Raw genomic sequence first — 15,864 nt, forward strand, 5'->3', positions numbered from 1 at the left:
GAGTCCAAATTAGAGCTAGTTAGAGCCTGTCGTGAATAGCAAGCCCGAGCCCTTAATGGGCGGGAACCCAGTGAAGTTAATAAACCCTGGATATGATCTAGAGCTGGTTTTATTAAAGATAAGAAGCGCAAGCTCAATAGAGTTCGAATTTCAACTAGTTAGAGCCTGAATAAGAATAGAAACCCGAGCTTGTAGTCGGCAAGAGCTGAATGAAGCTAATGAAATCTATATTTGATGTAGTGCTGGCTTAATTAAGGATAGCAAGCCCAAGGTCAAGAGAGCTCAAGATCTGTGCTATTAGAGCTCCATTGAGAATAGTAAACCCGAGCCCTTAATGGGAAAAAGCCTAATGAAGCTAATGAGCGCTAGATCTAGTCTAGTGCTAGCTACGTTAGAGACAGCGAGCCCAAGCTCAATAGAGTACGAATCTGAGCTAGGAAGAGTCCGATTGAGAATAGCTTAATGGGAAGAAGTCCAATAAAGTTAATGAGCACCATATCTAATCTAGCGTTTAGCCTTATTGGGGACAGACAGCCGAGGCTTAACAGGGTAAGAATACTATCAACTACTTTGAGCCGGATTGAGAATAGCAAATCTGAGCTTTTAGTAGACGCGAACCCAGTAAAGACCTGAGCTAGTGCTATCCTCATTGAAACCCATTGAGAATAGTAGCCTGAGCCTGCGCAAGCACGAGTGAGGCTCGATTACAAAACGTCCATCTCTACTATATAAAGTTTCCTCAGTTGTTCGAAAGTGACAAGAGAAACACTTGACTAAGAGAAACAAGTTTGCTTCATTATCCTATTCAATGAACCTTTGATTTTGTGTTACATTGTATCTTAATGTTTTTCTGTCAATTTTCAGGACTTTACATCTTTGACACGTGTTCTAACTTAAGTGATGCAAGAAAAGCAGTCTTGAGGGCAGTAGTTTCAACTGAAGATACCAAATGCATAAATAGCACTGTGTTCATAGGTGAGTACATATAAGGGTGTGTCAAAAGTTCCGGGACATAGGACAATTCCGTTATGATGAGTAGAGACATGAAAAATCAAATCATGTGTGTGTCCTCCGTCAGCAGGGGCACATCGACAGAGGGTCCACCGGGTCCTGACCTCCCCCCCCCCCGCGAAACTTCCTAAGTCAACATTCATTTGTACACTTTCTCAGTAATACTTGTTTAACAGCGAAATGATTGATGTAGCTTGAAAATCGATCTTACACCTCATCCGTACTCTTTCTCTTATAAAAAAACAATTTAGTTCTATCATTTTCCCCCTGAAAATATGTGGAAGTATTTTACAATTACTTACCGTCCTTTTGGGAGCAGAATACTACATAGACACAGTGGCTTCTAGTATTGAAGTCCCCATTTCCCCCGAAAAGATTGGATCCCACCTAGCAAAAATTTCTGTATGAGTGCCTGCTCACCTCCATGGGCAGAATATAGAAAAATCGTGGTTATATATTTTGATAAATATTAATTTAGCTGTGAACGAATACTACAGAGCCCAAACAATCTGCACCTCAACTCAGATTTCAGGTCTCCTTGCGTAATAGAAGCAACGCCAGGAAAGCCACATGTAGCCGGAATCTACAGATTTTACTTCTAAATACGATCGATTTCCCTCTCCGTGTTCTAGTATTGAATTTGCACAGTTTGGAAATGTACCTTAGTTCAGAGTCGAAACGAAACTTACTTATTGAACAGAACAGATTAGAACAGAAATAGAACAAAGTATTGAAAGCTGATCAAAGTCTATGCTTCAATCAAGCGCGCATTAAAAAAAAAAAAAATGTTGAGAGGGTGGCAACACTTCAAGGCACTACGCCTATGCAGTATTGAAAGGGTATTATCAGTACTCTAAAAGAGGATAAGTTATTATAAAATACTTCCATCTATATTTTCAGAAAATAAATGATAGAACTAGATTGTTTTTATAAGAGAAAGAGTACAGATGAAGTGTAAGGTCAAATTTTCATTTTACATTAATCGTCTCCTTGTTTAAAGTATAGTTATATTTTATGTTGAGTTAGGAAGTTTTCGGGAGGGGGCGCAGTCGATGGTCTCCCATGGGTGTGCCCCTGCTACAACCCAACGTGACCAAAGCACATTATCTTTATTCCTAACCTAACCTAATAATTCATTCTAACCCACCTAAAAGTACAAAACTTCCATTTTCAATCACTTTCTTGATTCTTTCGTTCCATTTCTCATATTCGTTGTGTATGACAAATTAAATAATTGGTACAGTTTCGATCCCAAGTACTACGAGGCTAAAAACGTCAATTTAGTGGCGGCACAAACTAAATGGGATTTACCTTCTCAGTTTGGGGAGGGGGAAACAGTGATATCCCTCATTTTAAAAACGAGTGAGTTGAGTACACACACACACACACACACACACAAAAAAAAAAGATAAACACGCATGTGAGATGAACTGTGCTAACAATTCAAGATAGAAACGACAGCATGTTGAATATGTTGCTGTTTCGAACTTCCAATTCTTTTCATAGATCAGGACAAATTAGTGTTGTTATTGTTTTCTGCATTTAACTCGTTCGTTTTTAAAATGAGGGATACCACTGTTCTCTGCACGTCCTTCAATTAGTACTTCGGTCGAATGTTGTTATTTTTCTTCGTTATGATTTATTATGCAACATTTAGCCTATATTGAAAACCCATCAGTAACTTTGCCTAAATGAAAAACTTGCAGAAACTAAGTAATTCACTCACTTACTCTATGGCCTATTGAACCCGGAGGTTCAATACCGCGTTCACAAAAGCTGTCCATTGACTTGTACCCTCAGCGAACTGGATCCAGTTTCTACTGTGTACTCCTATTTCTCTTAGATCCATCTTAATATTGTCCTCCCATCTTCGCCTATGTCTTCCTAATGGTCGTTTTCCGATTGGATTTCTAGTTAGAACTTTGAAACTATTCCTACTTTCTTGCATTCTGGCTACATGACTTGCCTACCTAACCCTCCTACATTTGATGACCCTAACAATGTTTGGTAAAAGGTATAAATTATGTAGTTCCTCGTTGTGAATTTTCCGCCATTCCCTATTTCCGTTCCTCTTGAGTCCCAATATTCGTCTCAAACAGTTCAAGATCTTGCTCTCAAATAGTTTGTCTACTTTCTTCTCTCAGAGTAAGCTATTTTGTTTCGCAACCATACAGGACAACACGCATAATTATAGTTTCACATATTTTAAGCTTCAAATTCCTCGACAGAATTCGCGACGAAAGAGATTTTAAACCGAATAGTAACACGAATTTCCTGTTTTAGTCGACATTTAATTTCTTCGTGAATATGGTTTTGGTTTGTTAATATTGATCTTAGATATTTGATAGTATCTACTTTGTCGAAAGTATTATATGATATTTTCATTTTTAATTTCCTTCCATTTTTTCCCTTTCCTTTTCTTTTTTCAAATCTCAGGATTTTTAGGCCCAACTGACGAATCTAGTCTGCAATCCACCAGTGCAATAACATCCTTATTCGGTATTCAACAGGTGATTCCAGTGGATTATGGATATACACAATTTACAAATGTGCACTACGCAATCAAGTACGACTTTACTGGAACATCAAAGGTTAGTACTTTTGAGAATTTGTTCCAATGTTATTTTGTTTGATGATACAAAGCAGTCATTTCCAATTGGCCTACGTATGACGTAAGAGCAAGGTTTTATAAAAGAGAGAAACATGTTGAGGAAAAAAAAGTGTAAGTAAGCGAATGGAATATGCAAGTGTTGCCAGGGTGCGAATACTTGTGGAACCATAAGTAGTATTGTCCACGAGAAGACAAGAGACGAAAAACTATGGTAAATCTCGTATCATTACCATTCTCATCTTGAAAACAAGACGAAGAGCCCCCCTCCCAAAGTAGAGGTATATTTTAAAATTCGAGACGAGATGAAACGAAAAATGATCACTCTCGTCTCGTTTTCGAGACAATAATCGAGACGAGATCAGAAATCCTTCACTCTCAGGGGCAGCACTAGTTCACTCAACTATTAGATCTCAAACACAGTTTCAATATTACTTGATTCACTAAAAAAATATATAAATTAATGAAGTGATTGTGCTAACATAGTGAAGAGCATTTATCAATGTAAGTCATCATACAATATACCCCAATAATAAATATGGTTTCTAGAAATGTTGTTATATCTCCCCCTTTGTGAATCTCTTATGACGCGAAAAGATTTTGATAACTTCTAGATGAAATTCAGAAGGAATTTGAACATAAATTTCTACATAAATTCACAAAGCGAGACGAGAAAGAATCAAGTCGAGACGAAAGAATCATTTTGAGAATCAAGACGTGATGTGGAGGAATTTTTCTAAAAATCAAAATTCTACAAAATTTACGAAATGAGACGAGAAAGAGTCTTCGGGAATCGAGGCTAGACGAGACAGAAAAAAAACTTACAATACTATCCACGAGCAGTAGATTTGTAAAACAATTAAAAACAGAATACAACCTATAATTTTCTTTTCCTCTCACTACTGTTCTTGTCCAGATTTCCTCCTTGCTCCTTTTTCCGTGTGATTTCCTGAGAAGAGGAGCAGGACTGCCACGTCACAGAGCATCCACTTGGAAATGACTGATATAAAGTTAAAAAAGGTGATTTTTATTTATTTATTTATGACTTTTTTTACTTTAATTTTTAAAACATTTATTTAATAGACCAATCTTTCTGTATATTTTTTCTTACTGTTTTATAATTACCTTTCCAATATAAACATTTTCTTCCGAAATCTTCTTGGAGAGCATTGTTCGAATCACGAATCATTTGTTTACGTTCCGTAACAACAAAAGCAACTGAAGCATGCAAAGTTGTTTGCGTACTTACTAAACCTAACACTAGGCTTACAGCCAATTCAATTCAATTCAATTCAAGGACTGACGAATGTTTAGAAATAGAAACACTACGATCTATAGCACTGTAAGATTACCGTTTAAAATCAGTGTTGTTCAAACTACGGTCGGCAGGCCAGACGCGACCCTCCTGAAACCATTATCAAACCCGCAATATCATTTCTAATCTGACGAATGAGAGGATTAGCTGCAATTGTTGTTTTTAATAAATTATATTGGCTCTTCTAAATTATTTTCTGTGTTCTTTGGCTCCCTCCTACATGAAAAAGTATGCCCATCACTAGTTTAGACAGGAAGAAGAAGCAATACCCCTCCACCTCGAATGAGAAATACGCAAGGTCGTGGACAGCTGGACCAAGTGCACTGATAAATGTGACTATGTAGACAAATTATGCATAAGTTTGAAATCCCCTACCTTTGTGTAAGTAAATTGTAGAACTAAACGATAACATATTTGATTAATTTTTGACTCACCCTGGGATTTGGTACGGATATAGTTGAGTTACTACTATCGTTTTATTAAATAACTGATACAAATATAATATTTACTGTGTTGTATTGACTTGCACCTATTTTGATGTGTCACTCTTTGATTATGCAGCAAGCCGCAGGTTTGGGCGGAATAACTAGTTGTGTATAAAACTTTCACAATTCCTCGGCTACATATTAATTGTAATACATCATAATTAAAGAACTGACAAAGTATAAACATGATTTGTTTTATTTCCTCTTTGCAGATAATATTGTCCGTTCTGAAGGATATGAGTTGGACATCATTCGCTGTGATAGTTGGAAACAGAACAAAATATTGGAACCTAGCAAAAGTCCTTTCCGATATATCAGCTTCTGAAAAACTACTTTGCCTCAAGTCTTTAATATCAACGAACAACATTATGCCTCTTAGCTACATACAATCCAATAATATTCTTAAAGATATTACTCATGTTAAAGGACTAGTTATTATTGGTGATGTTGCACTAGTGCGAAACATTCTAACATTGCTTAAAAACAATCAAATAACAATTAGTATCGTTGTTATGGATTATGATGAAATTCTTGAAAATATGAACGCGTTAGATTTTCCTAAAAATAATATAGTTTTGTTAAAAGATGGAACTCCAGTACGTGATAAGAACGAAATCCCAATGTCAATTTTAACTTCATTCTTCGAAGATATATGTAAAGATTTGCCGCATAATGAAAAGGAACATTGTATTAATAAAATTAATTCGACGAAACTCACAATGAGACATAAATCTATCCTAGGAATTGTTGAATCTCTCTCTTTGTATGCTGCATCATTGCAAAGAGCTTACCTGGACAACTGCAAGAACGGATCAAACGTTTGCAGAAACATTTATGAGACCATTAACACAAAATGGCCAGAATATTTAAGAAAGGCTAAGTTTCCTTTCCGAGAAGACCTTTCTCAGCTGCTGCCCTCAGACATTCAGTTTCGCCAATTGAAGGAATCTCTAGTGGACATCTTTGTGGTAAATTCTTCCGTCAATGAATTCATTAAGGTACGTTCTATTCTCTGTATTACTCGAGCGGACGGTTCTACCAAATTTTCACGCATTTCTTATATTTTGAGGTTAGGTTAGAGCTTTGTATTTCTTTTAGCAGAGCATGCACTAAATGAGTTGCTCCATTATTACTTTCAGATTGATTTCAGGAAGAGTCAGTTTAAATACAATGTGAACGTATAGCATAAAAACTACAGTGGACGGATAGCATATACACGAACCAACTTGTGCTAGATGTCCACTAAAAAGTATGAAATGCTATCTAACCGTGTCAGAGCAGGAGCGCAGCAGGGGTATCCTAGCAGTAGTGAGGGGTGAGTCCGTAGGAAGTAGGCGCGTAACGAGGATAGTAGAAGAGCACGCTTATACATACAATACTTTTACTATCACTTAAAATAACTTCAGTATGCTGTGCACTGACAGTAATTACTTATATTCACACTCTCATTCATTCACAAAAACTGCTTCACATCGTATTTTACCTATAAATTTTCTATTTGGTAGACCCGTCTGCTCGAGTTAAACCCGCTTTTCAAATACCTAAAGTAACTCCGCAATCTTATTATGGAAAAGAAATTTAGATTAAATTCGCTAAAAATTAATATAACTTGTAGTTTTTGTTTTTACCAAAAGGCACGTAACTGAGAAACTTATTATCTTTTTAACTATGAGCTGTAAAAATCTGTGATTAAACAATTTAAGCAGCTTTAAATATAAACAAGACTTAACCCTTTCGGAACGTACTCGCACAGCACTAACTCAAATCACTAATAATTATATGTATTTATTTTGTTGCATTTTTTTTTTTTTTTTTTTTTTTCATCGGCCGGGGACGGCTCGCTACAATTTTGTGGGTTACATGAATCGTACAGATGTGTCAATTCCAAGCAAGCGTTAGTGCTTCTTTCGTTTGCGGTTGAAGTTCAGTGGAAGGTTCAACAAAGAAAATACGTATAAAATATTTACTGTCGTATTATCTTTATTTTAGCTTAAAACATAGTGGTGACAGAAATATATTTTGATTGTAAATATTGCACTGAATAGACGTAAGTAACCAATACTAAATGTTGTTATAATCTGAACAACTTAAGGCTAAAAATCACAATCGTGTGGGTTAGGCCTAATCTCTCCCAAAAATGTTGTGTAAGTGCTACGTTTTGCTATTCAATAGTTTCTGCTCTGTTCAATATTTTTTTAGAGATAATGGCTCATTTCCATAAGAAAGTGGTTACTATGAAGATATTATCCAGTTACTTGGCCATAACTCCAAAATAAGTGGTTTCAGCGCTGACTAAGACCGACATCCAGTCTTATATTTGTTTTACATTTGTGTTATCCCAACACTGGATTGGTAATTCTAGTGGTGAAAGTGGTGCTAAGATGGAGGAGGATGAACTAGCAGATGCTAGAAAAGATGTACCAAAAATCAGACTTGTCAGGAACCCGGCCGTAGTTCTAAAAGCGAACGTGACACGATATTTACGCCAAAAAAAAAAAAAAAAAAAAAAAAAAACACGAAAAAGATCATACTTGATCGGAGGTGAAGTTTAAAGCAAAATATATCCCTGGTCCGCTAGATACAACTACAATACAGGTAAAGTTCTTTTATCAATTCTAATTTCAATTCAGGTAGGAGGTCTTTCATTTTAATTTTGAATTGAAATGTGTTTTGGGAGTCGGTGTTTTTATTGTCCTTTTTAATAGACACCAAATAAACAAATATTTTAGATGAGATTGTTCTGATTGACGGCGACAAAGACAATGAACAACAACCTCAAGCTAGAGATCTGCACAGGCCGGAATTTTTAGTCCGAGCCCGACCCGTCCCGTGAATTTACAATGTGAGGCCCGAAACGAGTCCGAAATATGTTTTAGCATTTAGGTCCGAGCCCGGCCAGATTGATAATCAAATGAGCCCGAAATAAGCCCGAATTACAGAAACTTAATAATTAAGCAAAATTCTATTTTTATTTACAGCAATTAGAGGAAGTTCTCCAGAAAGAACGGTGCAGTATATATCTTTGTATAGTATATTTACAAAGTTAGGCCCGAGAAATATACGTGTGTATTTAAAAATTTATGCTTTGTAGGCCCGAGCGCATGCAAACCTCTACCTCAAGCAAAGAAGAGCAAGTTCTTCAACCTTTCCATAAAATGCCTTCCGATAAAAGGTACGATGAATATGATCATAAACCTGAAGTCGACGACGCCACATCACCACGAATCTGTGGTATGGAAGGATGCAGTAATAAATCAAAATTACGATTTGATAAATGTAATGCACACGTATGTCTGTCAACAAAGAACTCTTTTAGTAGCTTTCACAAAAAGTAATTTCTGTGACAAAACAACAGTTCTGTAGAGATGCCAAATAAAAGCATTTCCCTTCAATCATTGATGACATATTTTCAACCCAGCTGCTTTATCAGCCAATTTCTAGCTCTTTTGTAATTGATTCGTTAATGCCTAGCCCTCACGATCGTGCGGGTTGTTTACTTACTGTACATTACTGATTGGCCCGAACCCGCACGATCATGAGGGTCCCATTTCTTGCAAGGAGTCAGTGAAAAAAAATAAACATTTTTTGGTCTTTACTAGAACATTGTATATTATATTATAATGCAAAATATTTATAAAAATGTTTTCAAGATTTTCCATTCCGAAAAGGGTTAAGTTTTGTCTCAACAGAAACATGGAATCTTAAAAAGTATTATATATATATTAAATTTAGCAAATTTGAACCTAAAACAATTTTTCACAAGAAATATATATGTTTGTAGTAAACATCGTGTTGTGTACTTGTATTTTGTAATGCTTAGCAGAAAACCTACCTATCCCTGAGTTCTGTTCCAAATTTGAACTTTGATTTGAATCTTTAAAACTTTACAACAAATTTTAATTTCAGGCATTTTTGGATCAAAAGATCCAATAAATTTCAGGCAAAAGTTTTTATGTAGAAATTATATATTATTGTGTACCACAATCGTACACAATAATATGGAGAACTTGTAGCCAAACCCAATTAGGCAAATTAAAATAGCAAACACTCAATATTCTAATTACTTTTTACTTAATATAAGAGATGAAAATTTGAGAAGACTAGACAAAGTTTGGCACCCTCTTTTCCACAACTTTAGTGTCTGGAAAGTAGTTTTAAAAAACTAGATTTGTAATGTTACTATCTAGCTAGGGATGGGCAAAACCGGTTTTTATAAAACGGAAACCGGTTTCTAGAAAAACCGAAACCCGAAAAACCGACATTTCGGTTTTCTCCAAAACCGGTTCGGTTTTGCACCGAAACCGGTTTCGGTTTTCTTCAAAAACCGTTTTGGTTTATCACCGAAACTAGTTTCGGTTTTCTCTAAAACCGGTTTCGGTTTTCACCGAAACTGGTTTCGGTGAAAACCTTTGGAAATCACATAAAACTATTTCTGTGGAAACAGATTCGGTTTCCGGAGAACAACGAAACACTATTCTGGTCAGAAATAGAACAAATTTGGGGAAAAACCGAAACCGGATCCGATGAAAACCCGAACCTGTTTTGCAGAAAACCGATAACCAGTTTCGGTGAAAACCGAACCGGTTTTCTGAAAATGTTTAAAAACCGGTTTCGTTTTTTCGAAAAACCGGTTTTGGGGCCCTCCACTACTATTTACATATATCTCGTTCAGAGCACAACGGATTCAAACTCAATTATAGAGTTGTGAGAGGAAAAAAAGGAATGAAATTTGTATACGAACTCTATTTAAATACTTCGAAGGATAAACGCTGTTTTTAACACTATAAGAGTTAGATATCTGGAATGGAATATTTCACACACTAAAAGGAACTTCAAATAGAGAACTTAAATATGAAATATTTCCAAAATGACCAAAAATTGTCTTGAATCCTTTGTGCATTGAGCGCCCCAGTAACAATTACTTATGATTGATTATTTGGTTCAAAGAGTAGAAGTCACTACGAGATTTGAAGCATTTTTAAGGAGTTTTATTTACCAAACACTTTGTTTTACATTTACTCTGTCTATCTGTGTGTCCATTAAAAAAAAAAAAACTATGCGATAGATGACCATCAATTTTGGCCAGGAAGTAGAGTCGAAAGTCAGGGATAAAGTTAGTTGATGGAAGTGGTCCATCCAATTGATCCCAAGATACAGACAATCACAAATTGGTTCCCCTTGTATTCCTATAGAAGTAATTATGAATATCATCATTGCTTGATAGACTGCCCGCAGTGCTGTTGTGATTAGTGGGTTAGTATAATGCTCAGGATAAAAAAACAAACATTTTATAGGCATGAGCCGCTCAAACGCCATCTGTTAGTGACCCGCTGAATTACGTCCAGCTTAGCGACTAAAACTGCATCGCCCTGTGTCTACTAGGCGTATCAAGAGCTTTCTTTATCTAGTGGCTGTCAGATATTTCATTCACTAGACTCCCTAATTTGCCTCACCACACTGAATGGACGCCGAAAATTGAGAAGCACCGAACTGAGATCAATCACGCGAACGTGAATCCAACGGTCTAACTAACCACTTCACTACACTGTAAAAAAAAAAAAAAAAATGAGGTGTTGAAATAACACAAAATGACTACCACTTTAGCGTGTTACTTGTGTGTCAATTCAGCATAAAGACATCGCCTTTCGAGCATATCAAAAATAATTAGTTACTACCTGAGAGAATTTGCATTGGTATTTATCGTTTAATATGAGCAATGCTTTGCGAAATATATTTGGCACTTCTGCCAACGAATAATATTCTATGTTTTCAGTAATCGGTCACAATAATATTATTGTAAATCTGTGAATCATCTGACAACAGTTACACAGATAGCAGTGCTTCCATCTGTTTTCTTTATGTTATTCTTGTGTCTTAGCATATATGAACATAAGATGGCAAAACTGTTGCCCGTGTTACTTTTGTCAGACGATTCACAGGTTTACAACAATATTATTGTGAGCGATTACTGAAAACATAGAACATTATTCGTTACTTGGCAGCAGTGCCAAAGATATTTCGTAAAGCTTTGCTCATATTAAACGATAAATACCAATGCACATTCTCTCAGGAAGTAAATAGTTATTTCTGATATGCTCGAAAGGCGATGTGCTTGGTGCTGAATTAACACACAAGTAACACGCTAAAGTGGTAGTCATTTTGTGTTGTTTCAACACCTCATTTTTCACAGTGTATGTTACCCCCTATAATGCTCTGGATGTATTGCAAAACAGTAATATTTCCGTCGAATAAACATTAAAGCGAAACTAAATTACTTTCAACCATACCAAACCTCTTCACATACTGTACATATGACACTGCTACTTGGTTCTGATGTATAAGATGTACCCACTAAAAAGTGGAAGTATTCATTTTCCAAAACTGTATTGCACATACGGCCTATACATTACATTTAGAAAGAGTGGACTATAGGTTACAATGTAAACCACACAACACGTAATCACCGTACCAATTTAAGCAGTCGTCCCATCATTGCTGTAGTCGATGTATTCCATCAGTGCACCGTGCACATAATTTGCTACACTGTAAATAATGACGAATAGTGTGAACAAATCCCTTGCTAACCAATAGGTTCTCTGCAATCTCCAGAGTTGTTTTTCGTCACTTCTCGATCTTAAAAGTTATTCAGTGCTGCAATTAATTCTTCAGTGACGGCTACGTGTGAGGAACCTGTAACTTGTGTGTCCGTAATTATTAATGTTTTGTGTTAAACTGTATTAATTTAGTTTCGTACAGTATATGTGTGCATAGAGGTAATGATATTAGTAATCGTGGTTATAAAATTAGAAGTAATGGTGGAAATTATACATGAAAAAAGAAGATAATACTCTAATAAAATTCAGTTTGAAATTTGTATCTCCAAATGTATAAGTACCGCTGACCTCCTAGCATGCCTTCAATTGAACCTGACAGCTCTATCTCCCAGAGGTTTCTTACCTGAAAGCCTTACAACCAGAAGCCTATACACTCCTTTGATTCTCCCATTTGAATGGTTTGCTTCGTCCATCTCAATTCCTTCTCCACTTTCTATCAAAGGAAAAAAAAAGAATCATAATTAGAACAACCCACATTATGCTTTATTTTTTGTGTAATTATGCTTTATTTTTTACAAATTATGCTTTATTGTCGATTTCAGTCGATGTTTTATATTAATCGTGTATAATGTAAAATATTTACTATACATTAAATCTCCTAAATATCTTGATCTATGTATTAATATTTTATGCAACCAGTTTCTTTCATATTTAATGAAATTTCTACTTAATGCATTGTAAAGAGATATGCTTTACTCGAATAGGTTTTTGTTTCACCTGTGTGCGCCTTAGAGGTGCATATATACAGAAAGGGAAAGTAAAAGATATCACCAAAAAAATACAGAAAGTGCTAAAGTTTAAGCGGTACACATAACAATATAGTGTGAAGTTCTTGTGTACTATTCATTGTTGGCGGAAACTTTTCTTCATTTCCTTTTTCTTTCTCCACATCAAAGATTACACCGAAAAGCTTACAGAAATAAAAATTAGCTTTTCATTGTTGCATTGTTATGTTCTCAATGATTTTGCTTTGTAAATATTGGTTTTAAAAAATATTAATATAGTATGTTTGTTAAACTTGCAGTTAAACAGAATTTTCCAAGAATTGTGCTATATATTTTAGATTATGCTTTATGCTTTATTTTCTAAAATTATGCTTTATTATGCTTTTAAAATTAGTTTCTGCTGGACCCTTAAATAACCACAACCATGTTCAAGGTACCAACCATATGTCTAATTTGCTATTATGCTTTTATGCGTTTGGGTTGCTCTAATCATAATGCAAATCTAATAGAAGTAAATAATTATAGATGAAATCAAGTCTCCATGATACTGAAGTTAGTTTGTTCGTAATAAATATGAATTGCAATCTCGCAAATTGCCATTTGAATTTCACAAAAGGATAATTTTCTTACAGATACAACAACGTCAAGAAACATCAATTTTGTTTTTGAAGCCTGCGATTCCTCTGCCTGCAGTACGATGTGACAATGATTGCAGTTCTCCGTGCAAAGAACAGAATAACTTAGAAGTCACTAAAGTCATTTCAGTCCGAAAAAATCAGTCATCTCAGAAGACAGTACAGAAGCTTAATCAACAAGTGAAAAACGAAATACCTAAAATAACACCTGCTCATTTAGCTCTTATTTTAAGTATAATTGGAGTGGCTCTATTGAGTTTTCTTGGTATATTCATGTATTATTTATTTGAAATATTCAAACATGGTTTCCACCTGTAACACAAACGACATTAAGCAAGAAATGTTACTGTAATTAGTAATAGAAAAAAATATATCACCGTCATCAAAAGTGTTTTATAAAGAAAAATAACAAAAAATGAATCTCTGCAATAAAACATGTTCTGGTATTTAATACTTTCCAAATTTTCCAATATTTATTAATTTATTATATTATGGTTTAGAGCAGTGGTCGCTAAACTTACAAAGCTTTTGAGCTAGTGTACTTGTTATATCCTTCTGTGAGCTACCAATCAAAAGAATTACCAACTTTAAAAAATCTTACGTTTATTTATTGTCCATAAACTTACATATCTAGTAAATATGAAATCAATTTTAATTAAACTGTACATAACAAAAAGAAACTGAAATTGAATTGTACATAAGAAAGAAATTGAAGTGTAGATAGTAATAAATAACAAATGCAATAACAGATTTTTTTTATCAGACTTAATGAAAAGGATGGCACTTTTTTTGTCATCGTTTTTTTTTTCTGGAAGCTGAATTCCCTAGATTTAGCGACTTTTACCCTGAATTGGCAACATTGATCAAGGTTAGCCAACTGGAGCCTTAACATGGTCGGCTCTAAATATCCCTAGTAGCTCGCGATCGACGGTTTGGCGATCACTGGCTAGAGTAAAGCATGAAGGTTTCAAACGATCCATTTTTTGTTTACTATTTCTTGTAAAGAACTCAATAACAAGAAACAATAAGGTAATATTGGATAGTGGGAGGAACGACCTCAGAATTTTAATTTTGGGTAGGCCCCCCTCCCTCGCTCATAAGTACATATCCACATTTGATTTATTAATGACAGCAGGAGATTACTTTTAAAGTACCGTAAAACGGGGCTACTCTGACATTTAGGGTTACTTTGACAGAGTGGGGCTACTTTGACAGATGAGCAATTCGTGCTTCCTGTGACAATTGTTGCATATACTTTCATAGATAGAGGCTGATATGGTGTCCACGGTGCGAAATTGCCGGGGATGAGGGATTTCTCCCATTGTATTTCTACCCCCTCTCAATATCCTTCCTGTCCCCCAATATATAATATAAGGACTTCTAGATCCGCCACTGTTTATTCCCCCCAAAAATGAATAATCTAATTCGCACTCTGACGATATAGAGAGTGGATTCAATGTGTCCTGTGCAAAAAATGGGTGTATGGGTTTTGTAATGGTGGATCAAAAAATCCTCAACATGCTTGTTACAACTGTGATGTTGACGACTAAGGTTTTTCTTTCCATTGTTATATGTAAAGATAACATACCGATACATATGTAATTATGTTAAAAGTAAAGTAAAGTAAAAAAAAATAAAGTAGAGTACAAAATAAAGTAACAATGTAAGGTAAAGCACCGTGTATGTTCAAAGTAAAAGATGTTTAAAGTAAAGCATTAGAAAAACTTGTATAGTGGTGTATAGTGATGTACCACAACAAAATAAAGATTTCGTGCTTATCAAGTATACAGCATACCGTACTTTACACATGACCAAAACAGTGTTTCATACACTTTACATAAATTCCATGTCAAAATAACTCCATACGTTGAGTAACTTTGACCTTATGCAGCAAATACATAAGATGTCAAAGTAGCCCCACCCCCGGGGCTACTTTGACCGGTATTTCTAAATTTCTTCCCGCCAAAACTTACTTGTAGCAACTTAGGTTTAGTAGTGGATGTGATAGTCTAGATACCTATTGTTATGATGAGAATAGTATCATTCATTGGTTGCAGAAAGTGTCCCGTGTACACATCTAAACTAGTCCAAAACCTGTCAAAGTAGCCCCGTTTTACGGTAGTGCTTCATGATATTTGTTAAATAATTATCTGCCATTAATATAAATAGTAGAAAATATATTTACTCTTTATTGTATCTTTTAGCATTTATATATTTTCAAAATTTTGGGAAGGCCCGTGTCTACCTGGCCTACCCACTAAAGCCGCCACTGAAAGTGGGTCACTTAATACTTAGAAAATTTCAGGTGAAACACTAGTTGTTTCTGAAATCGTTCATATTGTACAGACGTATAAATCCCCATAGACTATGACGTCAACTATGAACCAACTTTCTAATCTGAGATAGTTGTTGCTTCATTAAATAGCATTTTGTAGATATTATCTAGTTTACATTCTACATTTTTAATACTC

The 15,864-nt window shown here is 35.2% G+C and overlaps 1 protein-coding gene across 1 annotated transcript; it reads left to right on the forward strand.

Moving 5' to 3' along the window:
• The first annotated feature begins 5,948 nt into the window (after positions 1-5,948).
• Positions 5,949-13,829, forward strand: LOC145665882 (uncharacterized). Its single transcript, XM_081732992.1, has 2 exons — positions 5,949-6,417; positions 13,391-13,829. Exons 1-2 carry the CDS (start codon positions 5,959-5,961, stop codon positions 13,709-13,711), a joined length of 780 nt encoding a protein of 259 aa, XP_081589118.1. The 5' UTR covers positions 5,949-5,958; the 3' UTR covers positions 13,712-13,829.
• The last annotated feature ends 2,035 nt before the right edge of the window (positions 13,830-15,864 follow it).

Source organism: Thermobia domestica, chromosome 12 (genome assembly GCF_964235325.1).
Source record: "Thermobia domestica chromosome 12, izTheDome1.hap1.1, whole genome shotgun sequence".
In the NCBI taxonomy this organism is placed as follows: domain Eukaryota; kingdom Metazoa; phylum Arthropoda; class Insecta; order Zygentoma; family Lepismatidae; genus Thermobia; species Thermobia domestica.